This window comes from Megalopta genalis, chromosome 6 (genome assembly GCF_051020955.1).
Source record: "Megalopta genalis isolate 19385.01 chromosome 6, iyMegGena1_principal, whole genome shotgun sequence".
In the NCBI taxonomy this organism is placed as follows: Eukaryota; Metazoa; Arthropoda; class Insecta; order Hymenoptera; family Halictidae; genus Megalopta; species Megalopta genalis.
In genome coordinates, this window is record NC_135018.1 from 13,307,364 (window position 1) to 13,326,483 (window position 19,120).

At 40.5% G+C, this 19,120-nt stretch overlaps 1 protein-coding gene across 1 annotated transcript in view; it reads left to right on the forward strand.

The window, feature by feature from the left end:
- Positions 1-19,120, forward strand: part of LOC117226119 (follistatin-A) — a 105,157-nt gene that overhangs the window by 71,632 nt on the left and 14,405 nt on the right. The window contains exon 6 of the mRNA XM_076523281.1: positions 13,524-13,820. Within this exon, the coding sequence (XP_076379396.1) occupies positions 13,524-13,820 (297 nt within the window). The remainder of the gene's footprint in view (positions 1-13,523; positions 13,821-19,120) is intronic.

Here is a 19,120-nt window from a genome sequence, read left to right on the forward strand (position 1 = left end):
TTTTTGGGGGTGACGCCGACGTCACATTGGCAGTTTAATTGCTCATCGGATTTTTATGCAAACCTACGTACGTTTCCACCCCGCCTAATTTCGCCGGGGTGACTGCAGATCGACGCGATCGCGATCCCCCTGTCATTGATTCCAATCGGATGTCGATAATCACGAGCGTCTTTGTAACGACAACTGATCCGCATGATATTTTCATGCAAATGCTGCTTCTGGATTGCATTTATTCGACAAATTGGAGATTTCAACGATCTCGCGATTTCTTTGATGACGGGTTATTTACTTAAATACGGGGGGGGGAGTCGATAACAGATTAATCTAGTTTGCGTCGCATTGTATTTGTTTGTTTAAATGCCTTTAATTTTATTTCGCAGACATCGTATTTGCAATCATGAAACGTGGAATAATTTTAAATTTGATATTTTCTTTTTTAAAGACAATATTGAAATTATAGTTGCCATAAGCCTATTATTGCGCCATCGCATTTTAGAGTTGACAATGATTCTCCGTTCGTCTCGTCGATTTCTCTCTTTTTTTCTGGTTATACCGTTTTAATATAGTGAATTCGTTTTCGAGCAATAATGTTCCGCGACTTTCATTAATTTGTCAATTTGTTCGTAATATTGCACGTTCGTCAGAAAAATGATGATATAAAGACGTCGGAAAAGCATCAGAATATAGGTCACGGTTAGTATTTTTAAACAATCGAAATTATCGAATGCAGAAATACAATTTTATCAGACAATTTTCATGCAGAAAATTGTAATTTCGCTTGAAGATCCTACTTGATAAAAATACAGATGAAAGCTTCCCCGTCTGACTAACAAAATCCTTTTCGAAGCATCTCGCCGATGATCGAACGCCACTACATAGTTCGTCATCTAAGACGCTAGAACCAGCGAAAAAGAAACATATTTCTACTCAGATTTTGTTTCCTGCAAATAACGAAAAGAGATTGTGACTTTGCAATCGATTTAACGAAGCCACGAATAAAGAATTCTCCATCTGACTAACAAAATCCTCTTTGAACTATCTCGCTCACGATCGAATCCAGTTAGTTCGTTATTTCGAACGAAATTACATCACAGCAGGAACAGCTAACACAGAAACATATTCTTATTCAATTATTGTGTCCCGCAATCGACGAGGAAGATTGTTATCTTGCAGTCTACTCAACGAAGGAGACACGGATAGAAAATTGTCCATCTGACTAACAAAATCCTCTTTGAAGCGTCTCGATTATGATCGAACGCCATTAGCCGGTTGTCCAGGGCGAAATATCTGCCGAGCAAAAAGGGCTGGCGCAGCCCGCGATGGAACATCGTACGACCCAATAAATAATTCAAATGTCTAACGAGCGCACGGTTAACATCTATTCCCTGTATGAATTTACTGTCGCGCCGATGGCCGTTCCCATTGCCCCCTTCGCCGCGCCCTTTCACTCCGGCGCGTTCCTGGTTGTCGTCGTTCGTCCTCGCTCTGCTCAATACTGTAAACAACCGGTAAAGACAACCTTTGCCCGTATGCAAACCATGCACGTCGGGCCGTGACTGCGTTTTACATATCGTCGTGGTAACGGACCGATGCGAGCTGCATTCGACCGCGTCCACCGTGAAATCGCCGAGACCCTGGCGATTTCGAGAGAGCTGTCCGAGCGCGCACGCGCGCGCGTGTGGCGTATGTATATATATATATATATATGTGTGTGTGTGTGTGTGTGTGTGTGTGTGTGTGTGTGTGTGCGTGCATGTTCATGTGTGCATGTGTGTGTGTGTGTGTGTGTGTGTGTGTGTGTGTGTGTGTGTGTGTGTGTGTGTGTGTGTGCATGTTCATGTGTGCACGTGTGTGTGGGTGTGTTCGTGCGTGCGTGTATGCACGTAGAGAAGGAGTCGAGGCCCCGCGTCCTCCGCGGGAGAAGAACCGCGAGAAACCACGGAACCCGGCATCGCGTTCCTGAATATTCCGATCGGCTAACTGTACCTGCTTTTTCCATGCCAGCGGAAAATCGCGCGAACCGCTCGCATGTGTGCACGCGAGCCGCGGAATCGAACCTCTCGGTTGCAAATAATAGCCTCTGCCAAGCTGTCTCCCTCGGATAGCTTGTCCCCCATTCGAATCGTCCTAAACGCGCCAACGGGTTATTTAGCCTGTTTCCGCGGCGGTAACCACTTCAACGCTTCGCCTACCTAAGAGTATTCGAAAAATCGGCGATACAGGATTGGCTCCGGGACGATTTTATAATAGACGGTACGGTAGAACCTCTGTGTTACCGACTAATCGATGAGTGCCGCGACAATAGAACAGCGCATCGAAGTGCTAGATTTTGTCTTGAATGGATCGTACAATGAATAGGGTTGAATGTTTATAGTTTTAATTATAAAATTAAATTAAACTTTTTATAAGAACTTATAAGAACTGTAATAAAAAGTTCTTCTGACATTCTTCTTCTCTGCTCTGTATTTCACTTACCGATTTTTGCTGTAAACGCATAAAATCCGCAGTCTCCGTCCGCTGCTGTGATAAAAAACAGCATTTTCTTATTTATTGTATCATTGAAATCGATTATGGTTTTTGGAAAAAATCGTTTAGCCATTGTCGAGTAAACTGGCCCTACAAACATCTAAAAAATATTCAAGTAATTTGGTCTAATTTTGTAAAAGTTATTCCGTTTTAAAACGTGTCCAAATATATCATACCGAGTGACCGTAAAAAATTGTATTTTGCACGAAGATCTTACTAATCACGAGGACAAGGCCTAAATCGAAATTTTAGAATTTACTATAGGCTCAGATAAAAGAGTTAGAAAATCGTTTTTATTTTTGTTTTATTCGAAGTATATAACAAAATTATAAAAACGTATTTTAGTAACGTTTCCAAAAAAACTCAAGTCTTTTGGTCTAGTTTGGAAAAAGGTTAAGGAAGTTACTGACTCAGTTTCGCTGGTCACCGTATATTACCCGACGAAGAATTCGGAAATCTCAGTTGGCGAAACGCGGGAACTTTCCTCGAGGAAACAGAGGGGCGGGAGAAAGGGGACGGGGGCCCCGTTCTCGGAGGAAGAAGACACGGCACACAGCGGTGGATAGGGAAGTAAATAAGTAAATAAACCAGCCGGCTTAGCGAGGAGGTGTCGCGATGCAAATAATCGTCTTTCTCGAGGATCCGAGGCGCGAAAGTGCACGTGTCTGTAAATATGCACACGGTAATATGCGCGCTGGAACGCGTACGAGTTTCCCCGGGCCCCTCTCCGGCACTCCGAGCGTGTCCTGCCGCGCCGGTCCGGATTCTTTCATATTCACGGACCTCTCGGTACGGCTTGCCGCCGGTGCCATCTTATCGCGCCAGCACGGGCGTTAAGTAATTTGCTTATTTCTTTTTACTCGCTGCTAATAGCTCCGCCACACATCGCCACGGTTTTCTCAAGCGTCAGTCCGCGCCGTGGCCGCAGCCCTGCTGCTTTTTGCCCGCTCTTACTCGCTTTTACCCGCTCCGGCTCGCTCCCTTGCTCGGTCTGTCGCTCGTTCGCTCAACACCGTCCCGATGATGATGCGAGGGAAATTGTCCGTCTGCCTGCGCCGCGTCCCTTGAATTACGGCCGTGCTGCTGTCGCGACGATCACCTGGGTCGGAAGCGGATAATGGCGCGACTGGGAAATACATTTCTGTCGGGCTAAGGGGTAAATAGTGCCCACAAGCTCGGCTAACTGACGCCCCGGCCTCACTCGATGATCACTCGAAGGTTCAGCACCGGGTCTTTGTGGTTTCAGGAGTGGGGTTGAGGCTGACTCACCTGGTGAACACTTCGAACGCGATCGGTAGACCGCGGATTTTATGCATTTGTGGCAGAAACGATCAGCTGAAATATGCTACTAAAAAAAATTATAGCGTAGCAACATTTTTTACGAAAATTGGCCAACTTTGACCGACGATAACTTCGCGAAAAGTCATCGTAGGATGATGACTATGTTTTTAAATTGAAGCTTGAAACCTCTGCTTTAAGACGGTGTTCCTGGATTTTAAGTTCGATGCACTCTTGCCAATGTAACGCTTTAAACGTGAGGCCATGTTTGTTACACTGAAAATTTTGCCAAGTTTGACGAAATGCTCGGACTTTGCGAAACTTTTGTTCGAAGATGCCGTTTGCAGTCAAATGAAGTTCGATCCTTCCGCTTTAATTTGAAAGGAAAGAAACCTGGCTGTAATTTTTTTTTCAGAAAGCTACAACACTTTAAAGTGTGCATTAAGTTCAGGTGCACCAGTCAGCTGTTGCAGTCCCTTTGAAAAATGTATGTGTGACTGTTCTAATATAGAATTAAGTTGTAATGAAATGACTGGTTTAGTTTTAATTTTCTTACCAACATTTATTCATTTATTTAGCTCTTTTTCTATTTTTGACGAGGATAGTTGTCATGATCAAGTAAATGAACAAATGTTAGTAATAAAATTAAACGTAAAAACGTCATTTCATTACAACTTAATTCCACGTTATAACAGTCACAAGTATTTTAAAGTGATTAAAACGTCTGGTTCGTCCTTAGTACATAGTGATGCTACGATAGGCTCTCGTCTATTCGATAAAAGTAGGAAAACCAAGTTTTCCATCGATACAAAAATTTCTTTCATCAAACGTTCTTTCTTTATTTAACGAAAATAACACGAGCTTGTCATGTAATACCTTGGTATATTGTCATATCTATTAGTTTATCGGCGAGTTCTCGTTCTTTCGTCAATATTGCACCGCCGTAAATGTTTATACAAGTTTGATTTTGGAAAATCGTTCGGACCGATTTATTATAACGTTCTAACGAACAAAAGGGAAGCGATCCTATCCCAGATCGTTAATTACAGGACGAAAAACTGGTTCCCGCTGACGTGTCCATTTAATGCCGTTGCTAATTAATTATGTCGGGTCTCTAAGAGAGAGCTCTAGCCGTGGACCCGAGCAACGGTTCTATCCGTGGCTTTGTTACGACTGGTAGAACGAGTTCCGAAAAGGATGCGCTTTGAGCTTCGCCCTGTTGCCTTTCGATCATCAATAACCGTATCTCATTAATTACAATTGACGTGCGCGTGTCCGTACAAAGTGTTTCATCGTACATGAAATCGTCCGATTTATCACTTACACTCGTTAATTATTAAAGACACCTACTCTATCATTCGTATGTTGCTGGAAACCGAACTCTGCTACGAATAAAACGATGACAATTCTACGCTGCGTATTTATGGAAAATAAAATTTGTCGCAGACAATCTTCAGGATAATTGCTTCAGATAGTTTTCTTTTTAGGTTTTTCTAATTATCTTGTTAAATTTTTCTAGTATTTTTTTGACTGTCCATAAATGCATAAAATCCATTATACAATAATAAGGATAATTATGAAAATAATTTGTTTACGGCAAGTATAATACACAAAGCAGTTTTTACTTTCGAACATCTTTCCGACAATTAGTCGTTTGTTGAATCGTGAATAATTATAACTGGGCTGCAGGATTTTGTACAAATTAAAAATCTACAATTTTCTCATGTACTCATGTTTGCCACGTACAGTTTCCGACAAAAGTTATGAAACTTTACGTGTCGTTAACATTTGAGTAAAATTAGATATTTTAATAAGCATACATCTGATTAAATTAAAAGCATATATTACTGTAAAACGTATGACACATTGTTTGTATCACAATGTATCTTTTATTTGATGAATAAAAAGAGATAAAAAAGAATGAAGGATACAGAAACAAAATAAAAGTTAGAAATTTAAAAAATCCGTAACTTTTGTCGGTAAATGTATATGCATAAAATCCGTAATCTAATTATAAGACGTGTTCGAAACACGAATCATGCAGAACATAACAAAGGCACGTCGTTAAAAAAAGGATTAATTAGGAAGCATTTAGTAAGTTCACCAGCAGACTGGCATGCGCTGTCAAAACTCTTTAAAGGGACGAAAAAATAGCAGTTCATGATGAGTTAAGTCGCGCGAACAGTCTTTTTTTCGGCCGGTCGTTCGGCGGAATACGATTTTAACTCTGAAGCGAGCGCACTGTTTTAAATCATACCAGCCGGAGCGTGGGCGTGCGAAATGCGCCGCCGTAAATTACGCTCGATTTATGGAGAAAAACAGATAAATTTCACCGAAAGAATTTGTTCGGTAAGAGGCTATCACTTATTCTTTAATTCATCCGTTCAACAATTTACTCGCGACGAGCCGCGATCAACGAATTCTTTTCGCTCGTAAACTATACATATATAACTTGCTAAAACACCGAGCTGGCTGAAAACCTTGTGGCAACGTCGTCGTCGTTTAAATAACTTCACGCTGCTTCTGCGGCTAATAAACTAATCCAATTGTTTTTATATAAATGAAGCTAGCTATCGAAAAACGTTGTGTTCATGAACGTTTCGTTTCCTGTTCTGAAAAATGTAGTATATGGTACACTTAATGTACCATATACAAATACATACAAATACAATTAAAAATAATAATTACAACAAATTAATGTATCGATGAGCATCGATGTTCGATTAGCGCATGTCACGGTGACCCTTTGTATCTTTTAGCGACACAAAAATTTTATGGAAAATTCGTCAGAGATTGCAGCTAGCACAAAACCAAGAAACCGAATAGAGCCTGTTTGTTGTTTTCTAAAAAAGAGAAAAGCATTAGACAATTAATGAATTCCATATTTAAATAAAATTTCATCTCTCGCAAGTTACGGTGCTCTTTTTATTAAAACAGCCACGCTGTGTCGTCGCTTGTCGTCCGCGACCCTTAAATAATATTTATTAATGTTTTTACGAGCGTTCAAGTTCTTTTTGCAGTCAGATGTAACCGACGGTTCTCGAATACACCCGTCAAATTCTGTGCCGCTACGTCCTCGGCTAGCATTCCCCGTAAGAAATGGATGCACGTCCTAAGACCGGGACTCTTTAACGAGCACGTGCCTCTTGAACATATGCTCGTTCGTAAACTGTAATGTTCGTACAGCGCACGTAATGGTCGGCCGGTTGCATTCCTTCTTGCGTTGACCCCCCGTCACACACATGAATCATAAATCATAGCCGCGTTATATCGCGGATTTGCAAACAGGCCCGCCGGTCGTCGAAGTCGTGTTTCGCTGTTTGAAAATTTACGGCTCTATTGAGGAGTGTTGCGCGCGACACGTGTTGAAGTATTTACTTAGACGGGAAATCAAAGTGATATATTTGACGGGCCAGCGAAACAATAATCCTGCGCGTTACACAACACTCTGATTGCCGGGACTCTATAATACTTTCTGATCGATGCAATCGATCGTAAATTCGGTTGCGCGCGAGCCGCGGTTCTTATGCGTTTAGTTTAGACGAATCTGCGGGGCAAATGGGAACGCTGTTTTCTTAGAGACAATTTATTCAAATTATTGTGAGAAGAAATTAACGTCCGTTTAACGCCTGTTTCGTGCGATTGACATAAAATATTTCCAACGGCGTTAAAACGGGATGTTCCAGCGTAAAGTGCAATTTTCTTCGACTTTCTTTCAGATTTTTTTTGCGAAGAAACTGTAACACGTTTTACAATCAAATGTACCAGGTTTATTCGAACATGTTTCGACAACATTCACTAATTTTTTGTTTTGCTCAAAAGAATTAAAATTGCTGGAATTCACGTTTACTAGGTATATTTATACGTGTTTCGACGACGTTCACAAATTTGTTGGGTTCGAAAGGGTTAAAAATGGTGGCACCGGCTACCGGTTGAAACGTAAATGAATTTCACGGAGATTTCTTTATGGAAAATAGAAATTTTCAACTCCAGTCGTAAGACACAGGAAACAATTAAAAATATAATAATTTCTCCGATCATTTTAATAAGTTTTAACGACGATGTATCGATATTTTTAATGGCTATCGTCTTTCTGCCATTTTAAATTCCACCTACACAATTTTTTCTGAAGTATACGAAACCCGTAGCTCGCATATTAGTGTCGATTTATCAATAGTTTTTGTCTGGAACTTTAGACGATTGAAGATCACACGAATATTGCAGTATTGTAGTCTTTCCGTTGTGTATGCGAGCGTCAGTGGAACGGAAACTCCAGTCTGTCGTGACGCAAACAGATTTCTTTACAACGACCGTTTTTAACATGCGTCGGTATCGTTCCAGATAGTGATCCGTTTCTCGTAGATTATTGCGACGCCCGCTCGTTTCGCAGCACTTAATTTCAGCCAATTGCTAGTTCTATTTCTCATCTTTCTAAGAACCGCTGAACTGCATCATAAGCGAATTGATTCCTCAATTTATCGATGGAAACTTCTGTCTTGCGCAAGCCGCGGTTCTTTCTAAAAACGCAGCATGATTCAATGCGGTGTCCCAGAAACGGACGGTGCTCGCTATAATTTTTATCTCGACAGTGTTCGCGTCTTACGAAAATCGGATCATCGGTAATATTTCATACATGCCGCGAAACAGTTGTTTAAAGTGCGTATTTTCGGGCATTTTCCGTCGCTATGGAAAATAATGTTTAATGCAAACAGGGCACTGTCTAAAATTCGAGAAATAAATATAATAGAGACATTAGATCGCATTAATCGCGAAATTCTTGATTATGACGAAATTATTTCGATGCATCGACGTGAAACGTTCGTAATAAAATCCTCGAGTTGCGTGCATCATAAATTTTCTCGAAAAAATGTCAGAATATTTCCAAATTACACGTCGAATGTACCCATCGAGCGTATCGTTGCCAATAACGGGCATGATTTCTTTAAACGATTGTTTTCGTTGCGTTCCGGAATAAGATATTGTGTCGGTCTCGACCTCTTCCGAGAACGCACTTATCTCGAAAAGAAACGTAATCGCCGAAGAGACGCTTATTGAACTTCCTCCCTGTATCTTCTTTTTTTTTTTGTTTCTCCGTCCCCGTTATTACATAATGCGAGTCTGGCGAATGATTCGTCTTAAACGTCCAAGGCAACGGATTACTGCAATTTATCGTATCACTTGATACGCGATGACTAATAAACAGAATGCAATGTTATGCAACGCCTTGTGTACGAGGGTCATTGGTCATTCAACCTAGTAGCGTAGCATTGACACAATGTGATCACTGATTGGGCTACGGTAACGCACGAACTGGCATGATTACCTTCGTGTTTGCGAACCGTGTGAATGCGCAAATAATTCCCGTCATTTTACGGCAGACGAAATTTCATCGATCCACGATGCCTGTCGCCTCGCTGCATTGTTCGCTTTCTTCGATCGCGGCGATTCGACGAATAAAAATACTGAAGATATTCGTTGCGACATCGATCGCAAACATCGCGGATTCGGATTCACAAAATTTAGAAAGCTCGCGGCGCCTAAATACGTTTACACACTTTCCTACGAACTTCGAGCATGGTAATCTCTGACAGATGAAGTTGTTAATTAATTGCACATATATGTAGTATTTTGCATCCGTTATCTAGCGAAAGTGAAAACTTTCTTCGCACAATGCGCAGGCGCGATGTATCGCTTGTGCCAAAAAATACATAGTTTTAGAAAGTTCAGAGGCGTGGAATCATATTTTTACAGGCTGATGAAAGTAAACGAACTAAAACATACCGAATCGTTTCACGCAATTACCTTATCTTCTGATTAAAATTGATTAGCCCATAACTAATCGCTTATTAACGCGTTTTCTTTTCTTCGTGAGTTTAAGCTTCCTACGTGTAATTATGATATATTTTGCAATAAAGATATGCAATGCATGTCACATTTAATTTCTATGCAACGATTAACGTCGTATTCGTTTCGTAAGCAATATATTATACATTATATATTATAGAGTGTAGCAGACAACGTGCCCGTATTGTTGTCACAAATTAAGATGTCCGTAGTTAGGGATTAAACTTGATCTTTTCATTTACGAGAACTTCCAAGCTGCTAGAAAGGGTTATGAAATGCGGTTTAAGTAGCTTAAAATTGTCACTAGCAACCACCAGGTCTGTTTTGCTTGCTAAACCGCGAATATCGATACGTGTACACGTACTCTACCGTTCTTAAAAACGTGCAATTTAAATGTACGAATAAGCCATGAACAAAAAAGAAACGAAGCTGCTCGGAATGAACTGTGAACACGAAAAAATGCTGATGCAGAAAAACGGGAGCGAACACTGCCGAAGAAGAAATGCTGGATCGACGAGCATCGGCGAGGCCCTATCTCGCGCAGCTACGTCTGCGATGCTTATTCTTTTAATAAAGCCATAGCGCTGTATTCTCATTAGTATAATGCTCGGCGTACTACAATTTGCGTAATGTATCTTAATAAATTCAATTGCTCTTGCTAAGCAGATGTCCCTCGATGTATGGCAATGTGACGCTCTGGCCTGCGCGACAAACATCAAGATCAAGCATCGGGGCACAAGGCTTCCATATAAAAGTTACGTGCGTGGCCTAAGCATCGCGTCTAACGACATGGATCGCATTACGGAGCGTGAATCACTTAATATTAATATAGTACAGTCACATAGTACGGCAAACATAGACAACAACTACACACGCGAGTGATACGATGATTGCCCCGATCGTGGCCTGTACGCACGCTGACAACCCTAGCGCAGACGTCGGCCGCCATTTTGAGCGCCGGACAAATAGATATGCCCTCGGGAATGTTTAATAATGTTAAAACAACAACAAGATTCTATGCCAGCGAGATTAAAAATTCAGCGACCAAAAATTCACTTTCATTCATAGAATATTTTAGTTCGATTCTGTAGACGTGGCTGTGTGTAGCTTTAGGTTTGATTTGATCATATTTTCAATGTTACCGATCGTCGAAGTGGATCTGATCAAGGGCGATATATTTTAATTATTAGTAGAATTATACAGTTCACAAATTATGGTATAGTAAATGTACTTTGTAAGTAATCTTCATTTCCGCGTTTCTTTTTATTGGCGGTGTTATATGATTTTTAAATTGATTCTCGATCGATGTAGATGCTAAATAACATTGACTTTTGTAATTGCAGCGGAATTGTACGATTTTCAACTTAGTTTTTAATCGATGTAGTTGCTAAATAACGTTCACGTATTTGCTAAATATTATTCATTTTTATACTTCACTTTCGCTTAGCGGAATTGCACGATTTTCAACTTAGTTTTCAATCAACGTAGTTGCTAAATAATCTTCATTGTTGTATTTTATTTTTTTTTTAAATAAAATTACATAACTCCGACATTTCTTTTTAATAAGTGTAACGTCTATTCTTCGTTTCAATATACATTTATACATTGTATGGAAAAGGTAATTTAGTTTCTGTTAAAACGAATGATTATTTTAGCAAGGATACTTGATTTATAAAATACAGTTTATTTAAATTCAAATTATGGTTTCTTCTGAAAGAATTGAAACGTGGCCATTCGAGTACCTCCTTCAGTTGCGCGACGATATAGTAAATATTAATAATCTACACATCTAGTACAGTAAGGTTATTCTGCATCGAACGAAATATTATTGACAATAACTTTTTCGGTAGTTACCATTAACTGGGCCTCATTGTACAGATACATAATCGATGTAGAATGACCAAAGCACTCGTCCAGCAGGGAATTGAAGGATGAGTCCTCTTAAAACGAGAAAAAAATTCATTTGTATGTGGAAACCAAGGTTATTCGCAGGAACGTCCACGTAACGCTGTAAAAAATTCATTTTGACAGCGCGGATGCTGCGGCGGGAAGGCTACGGTCGCCAGACGCCGCTTCCATATTTTGACGGACCTCGGCGACACACGCATCCGCAGTCTAATGGGAACGAATGGTATTGAAAGAGACTGGCTAGTAGTAGAAGGCTGCTGTGACGAGGCAGAAACGAGAGACAGGTTCAATCGTCGAATTAGACGCGCTCTGTCCTCGTCCGCTGACAATGAGTAGTTCCATGCGGCGACTCGTTCGCAGACACGATTACTGCAATAATATATCGTTACACCTACTTGGGTCAATGGCCCACTTCTCACGGGGGATCGTGTAATGTATTGCTCATTTTTCATTCTGCCAGTCGTCAACGCGTACGCGACCCGATGAAACATTACGCAATTCGTGCATTGACCGTCCAACGTCGAGATAAATAATCACGCGGTGGTTGACCGACGGAATTCAGACGTCCAGACACTTCTTTCTTCTCGCAGTCTCTTCCGCGATCTTTCCCATTCAAATTTATTGTAACCTCGTCTCACGCGAGGTCTCTCATTAACAACGATCACTGGAACGCGGGTCTTCGTGCTTTCTATTTTTCTAGGATGCGTAAATTATTCACACTTTTATAGACGATAACTAGATTTTTCTGCGAATCTCTAGTTTTGTAGGATTTTAATTATTTATACTTTTGTAGACGATAACTGGATTTTTCTGCGAATCTCTAGTTTTGTAGGATTTAAATTATTTATACTTTTGTACACTATAACTAGATTTTTCTGCAAATCTCTATTTTTGTAGGATTTAAATTATTCATACTTTTATGGAAATTAAGTAGATTTTCCTGCAAATCTTCATTTTCATGGGAAAGTTTTTCAAAATATGAAATATTTTAGTAAATACCAATATTATAATATAGTAATAAAGATGTGAATGATATTAGCTATTTGTAATAAATATATGAAGACTCGTAGTCTAGCAACAATACCATTGTTCACTGGAAAATAAAATTCAAATATCGATTATTCACTAAAGAGCTGAAGAAAACTCGCTGTTAATCTTCAACTGGTCACGTGCCATTTGTACGATTGTTTCATTGCAAAGTTTTCTGGTGATTTCTACAACGACGGGAGAAAGAAATGTGTTATAGATTCTTCTTTTTGCACTTCCGAGGCAACGGATAAAATAATCACATGTCCGGCTGTAGTTTAAGAAGCAGAATGTCTGCAAATAAAATGACAATATCGTAACTGTGTCTACGTAGAGCGTCTAAGAGGCAGACGCGCTACTGAACGCATTCAAACGTTGCATATGTAGTAAAATGACGAGTGAAACATTCAGTTTGAAAAGAAGCAAGAATCCAAAAATAAAATACTATTGCTTATGAACAGACTTTAACTTCCGTAACCCTAATGTTTGTAGGGTGACGTTATGAAAATAGATTTCTTGAAAATACATTTGTTTAGAAATTGCACTAGCAGAATGTAGTTACACTCAATTGGAATAACAGAATTTAATTCCAATTTCGATGGTCAATAGTTCTAGGGTTAATATCGCACCCCTAACGACAAGTAGGCTAATGGTTCTCGAACCTGGTTTTCAGTATATGAAAATATATTCGATGAAAATTAATTTGTTTAAAAATTACGACGACGGTTGCTTTCCGCACAGAGAACTCCGACCGCACGCTAATAAATAACCCCTTGATCAAATATAATCTCAATCTCAATGGTGAATCTTTCCAGGATCAACGTCGCTCTCCTAAAGACAGATACAGATGGTAGTTTTTCGACTGCGCGAAATTTCGTTTGCGTGGCAAATTTGCATAGGATTGTAGGTCAGATTGTGACGATGCTCGTCTTTCTGCATAGAGAACGCAGACTGCACCACGATTCGTTGCCGCGAGGGGCAGACGTGTCTGTCGGAAATGAAGTCGGGCCGACCACGTTGCGTGACCTGCACCTATCGCTGTCCCCGGAAGCGGGAGCGGGTCCGGAACCGGACACACCGTGATCGAGATCCGTCGGCGACCATGTTGTGCGCCACCAACAATATCACCTATCCCAGTTGGTGTCACATCGTCAAGGACGCCTGCGCTACCGGCTTCGTCCTCGAGACGCGACACGCCGGCCCCTGCAACGCCTACGACACCTCTCCTTTTTACATTGGTAAGTCCTGCTCACTTGTCATCGACGGCACTGTCGCCAATTTGTTCGGCAATACAGGCTCCAGCTCGCGCAAGTTTCAAATTTCTTTAAACCTTCGGCATAACGGACTTACTTTCCAAGCATCGTTTCGTTCAACGGATCAATACATAATTTCGTTAAATAATTATTGCATCGTTTCGTTCGATGATTAATACAATGGTTACATTAAATAATTAATGCATCGTTTCGTTCGATAATTAATACAATGGTTACATTAAATAATTAATGCATCGTTTCGTTCGATAATTAATACAATGGTTACATTAAATAATTAATGCATCGTTTCGTTCGATACTTAATACAATGGTTACATTAAATAATTCATATATCGTTTCATTCTATAATTAACACTCGGACATTTTTAAAGCTACACAATGTGCAATGATTCCAATAATTCTCAGTTTTATTCATCAATTTTTCAAAACATAGCTTTGAAGATTCTTCTCGTAGATCTATTATCTTTCCTGTTGTTCTTAGCGTAACGGCAATTTATTTAATTTTCGCTATCTCCGCTAAACGGCAAAACAATTCAAACTTCGAGAAACGCGATCGAACAGAGTTCCACTGAATTTCCTAGAAGTTGAGGCCAAGCCTGGATAAAGGAGCTTCCTATCGGCGAAGGAAATAACGCAAATTCGCGGTCGAGCTAATATTCGCGCGAGCGGCCCGGAGTATCAGAAATATATATTGTCCGGAGCATCGACTCGAAGCGAGACGACTAAAGTGCCGGGATCGAAAGGCAAAGAGGCGAAATAGGTCCGTCGAATCGTTTTCCATCGCGAGCCAGCCGGAATGTGCTCGGCCCGGGACCCGGATGGTAACAGGCTTGTCCGTCGACGCTTCCATTCCGATTTGATTTCGCATTTAGCGACGGAATCGGCGTTTCCTATGCCGTGATAAAGCGGCATACGCGTCTGGGTGATTTGTCTTTTTCTTTCGGAGGCGTGGACCATTCACGGGGCCGTGTCTGCGAGCAGAGGCGATCGTCGTAATCCACCGTGGAATTCGCCTTGTTCGAGTCGCCTCTGAGAATACGCGCGCCCACGCGCTCGCTTGTCTCGCCCGTTAAACACAGTCAATCGCGAAAACTCTCCGCGAAGGACTAGCCGTGGAATTCTAGAGTTCCGGCCGCGTGCAGCCGTTTCATTGCCAGACGCTTCCTACCACGGCACGCTGCTCCCAGAAACGGCGCTGTTTCGCCGACGATTCTCTCTACGAGATCCTTCGTAGATACGCCTGCCACCCGGCGAATTTAGATAAACGGTGCGCGGCAACAGAGCTGTTTATTCTTTTCTTTTTCGCGAAATTAATCTTCGCGCACTCGGGCCCTATCCGATGCTCGAAATAGAATCGTGATAGCGAACCGCGAATATGGAAATGATAACATGGCCATCGTAGAAGAGATTCGTAGGTGCTTCCACTGCTTCTCGAGTTTCTTGCTTGCGGTACGAGATATTGGAAACGGTTGTCAGATCATTCGTTAATGTTGGAGATCCCGTTTTGCACTGCGTAAACATACACTTATCGACAGAAGTTAGGGAACGCGTTACACAGGTCCATATTCTTGGGTGTAGCGAACTCTCTTCGCATAGGACAAAACTTTGTATTGTGTCAACGGAAATATTAATTTTATATATTTGTCATTTTTTAATTTCCAATTCTTCTCTTATTTTTGTATCTTTTTGTTCAGTTTTCTTGTCATTCCTTTTATTTTCCTTGTTCTTATTCTTATTTCGTATTTGTCGCGTGCGCTAAGTAAAACGATACTGCGACATAAACAATGCGTTACATGCTTCGTTGTAACATGTATTTTTAATTTAATAAGACCCGAGTTTCCTAGAATATCATGTTTGACTCAAATATTAACGATATGTAGTGTTTTTTAACTTTTAACTTCGGTAAGTGCACGTGTCTCGTTGGTGATTTATTTTTTCGCGCACTTACGGTGCAAGCGAACCTGTAAAATGCAAGAGAATCGCAAGACTTTCTTTTACCAAGACAATTATTTAGGCTTAAAATAAGTCGTAAATTTGAGACTTAAATCAATTCGGATGAAGAGCATTTCCATTCTTTCAGTTCAGATAACTTAAGTATAAAGATAATGACGATATTTTTATTTTTATTTCCCGTTAAAGAGTCTTCTAATTGACGTCGCAGGTCTAACATTTGAAACTGAAAGCTATTTGGTTATGTCATATCTTTTCTTGTTTTATTTTTGATAATATTGTACTTGAAGTTGAGAATTTGCATATAGATTCACAACCTGGTATCGTTGCCAATTTAATAATAAGAAAAATGATTATACCTTCATCTCATCGCGTACACATTTATCGTGATTATAATTTGCAACGTACACCAGTTTTGCATTTAGAATTCGTAGTATACACCATTGTCGCTTTCATAACTATCTATCATACACCAGCACTCTTTTTTTAACCCTTTGCATTCAACTGGTAACTGCGAAGATGACATTTGAAATTGGAATATAACGTTTCAAAAGAATTTCGACAGTATCAAATTTGTTTACATCTCAAAAACTGTTGAAAGCATGATTGTTGCACGAGTCGCAATATTCAATTTCATATATATAAAATGATATTAAGTCATACAAAATGAAAATACTGTAAGTCAGAAAAACTATATTGAATTCAGAGTTAAAATGGCTTCGTATGCAAAGGGTTAATAATCATGTATTACACACCAGTATCCCATTTATAATTTTATAGCATACACCAATGCCCTATTTATAATTCTGTAACATACGTCATTATCACTTTGATAATTATTTAGTATACACCAGTATTGCTTCTGTAAATATATAGCATACACCGATGCCCCATTTATAATCGCATAATATACTCAAGTATCGCTTCTATGATTCTCTAGATTATTTCTAATTCTCCAGCGCACACCAGTGGAGAAATGCTTGAGCACAATTAAATCGAAACGTGCTTCGTTCGAGTACTATTTCGATGTCCTGTACGGTGCAAGAGGGTTAAAGGGCGGCCACTTAAAGGAATGAAATTTTGCTTGAACGTCGTGGTTGAAAAATTGTATTTTGGTCAGGAAACGCTGCTTTCTAGACCACTCCGCATTGTCGCGTTTCGACGGCCATTGGGAACGGCGGCACTCGACTTTGCTGAACCCTTGCGCGTTTTAAGCTGGAAAGACTTTGTTGAAATCTTTCACGCTTTTTAAGCCCAGAAGTCTTTGCCGGGATCGCTCTTGGCGCTTTGAGGCGGATTCCTGCTACTTGCTACCAGACGATAGTCTCCGCCGGAAAATTCTTCAATAAAATTGCCGTGTATCCCGTCGGGCTTGCTTGAACTCTTTGCAAGCATTTCCCAGAGACGAATTGATACCTACTCCTTCCCTAATCCAAGTTATGCTGGTAAATTTACAAACGAATGCAAGATGTTTAGAATTATTGCGTAATTGTGGATGATGCTGTAGAGACATCCGTGTATGAATCGTTAGACTTAGCGTTCGCTAGAATTAAATATATTTATTGTAATAAACTCTTAATACTACGCAATATAATTATTACTCTAATCTCTAACCGCGCAACTGTTCGTTACTCTCACTTCCGCCCTGTGACTGCTATTAACTGCTACTAGTCGCTGCCTGTTGCTACCATGTAGCGCAGTTACCCCCGTCCGAGATAGTGTTTACAAACATTGACAATGATGGAAACATTCCGTTTACTACTTATGCATAGTTCTCAACAATTAATGTTTGCAAACACTATCTCGGACGGAGGTAACTGCGGTAGAAGAATAGACAGAAACTAAGTCCATTACAAAGATGAGCAAACGTTAAAGTCGATTTTCTCGAAAACGGAGCCCTGGATAAAAAAATGTTATACCAAATATTTTTCTTATTTTTGTGCTATGAGTTCCGGCCAATCTTGTATACAGGATGTATACAGGCTGTCCCAGAAATGTCTCGCAATCCGGAAATGGGAGTTCCTGAGGTTATTTGAAGTAACTTTTTACTCAGCGAAAATGCAATCCGCGGCTTTGTTTACGAGTTACTAACGAAAAGCTTTGACCAATAGGAGGCGAGCTCGGCTGGCGCGAGACGACCGAGCCAATAAGCGGAACTGAGCTTCGTGCGCTCGTTGGCTGGGCCGCCTCGCGCCAGCTGTGCTCGTCTCTCATTGGTCGCTGTTTTTCATTAATAACTCGTAAACAAAGCCGCGGATTGCATTTTCGCTAAGGAAAAAGTTACTTCAAATAATCTCAGGAAGCCCCATTTACAGATTGCGAGACATTTTTGGGATATATACATAAGGTAGTAAGCAGATGCAAATTAGTTTGATCGTATTCGAAGCTTTTAAGTGAAGCGTACTTTTTAACCCTTTGAGAACAAATGTCTACTTCAGAACTGTATAATTTATAGCTCACATCCGAAGGTACAAACACATTATTATTATTATTTATGATTTAGTTTTCTAAGGAACATATCTTTCATTTTAATCACTCTTCGGTTAAAAGTGAAATTCCGAGATTTTTCTGGAACATGCAAATGGACCGAAAGATCGAGAGACGCGTAATAAAAGTGCAACTAATGTTTATGATCTGCTTTTACACGGGGGAACGTTTAATAAATCTTCCGAAAGCCTTTCGTTCCAGTGTCCGCGAAGTATATTAGCATTTTTCCGAAACGATTGAGGAGACCACGAATTATTTATGACTACGCTGCCGAGCAATTACATTCATCGTGCACCGATTTTATGTGCTCCCGAGTGGTCCGGATTCGATTCGTATGCCAGGATGCACTTTTATCTATACACGCGTGTTCTTATAGACGTAGAACCTGTTGCATGTGGGGCAGGGACGCGGAGCTTTTACGCATCGGTTTATAGCGTCCTAAATTAATTTCGCCGCCAAATGCGGCGTTTTACGTCGGGTGCAGTCTGTTATGTTTGAAATACGAACGCAATTTAACGAAAACAGCGAATACTTCTGCTCGACAGACGTCCCGTGAAGCGATAGCGCAACTGGCGTCCAATGGATTTCTTATTACGATCGAATAAATTGTTCGATTAATAATATTAAATCAAGCAATTTAGTCGATGCCTCGGGAGATGCGCGTTACCGGCCGCTTTACATATATTACAGGATTTATGCAAATGTTCATTATTATTCCGCATAAATGAACGTTCCGAGTGGCCGTGTTCGCGGCCGACAATACCGGGAACGCGTACCTTTTTCCCGAGTCATAATGGGGCACGATACAACGCGAGATCCTTTCATGCT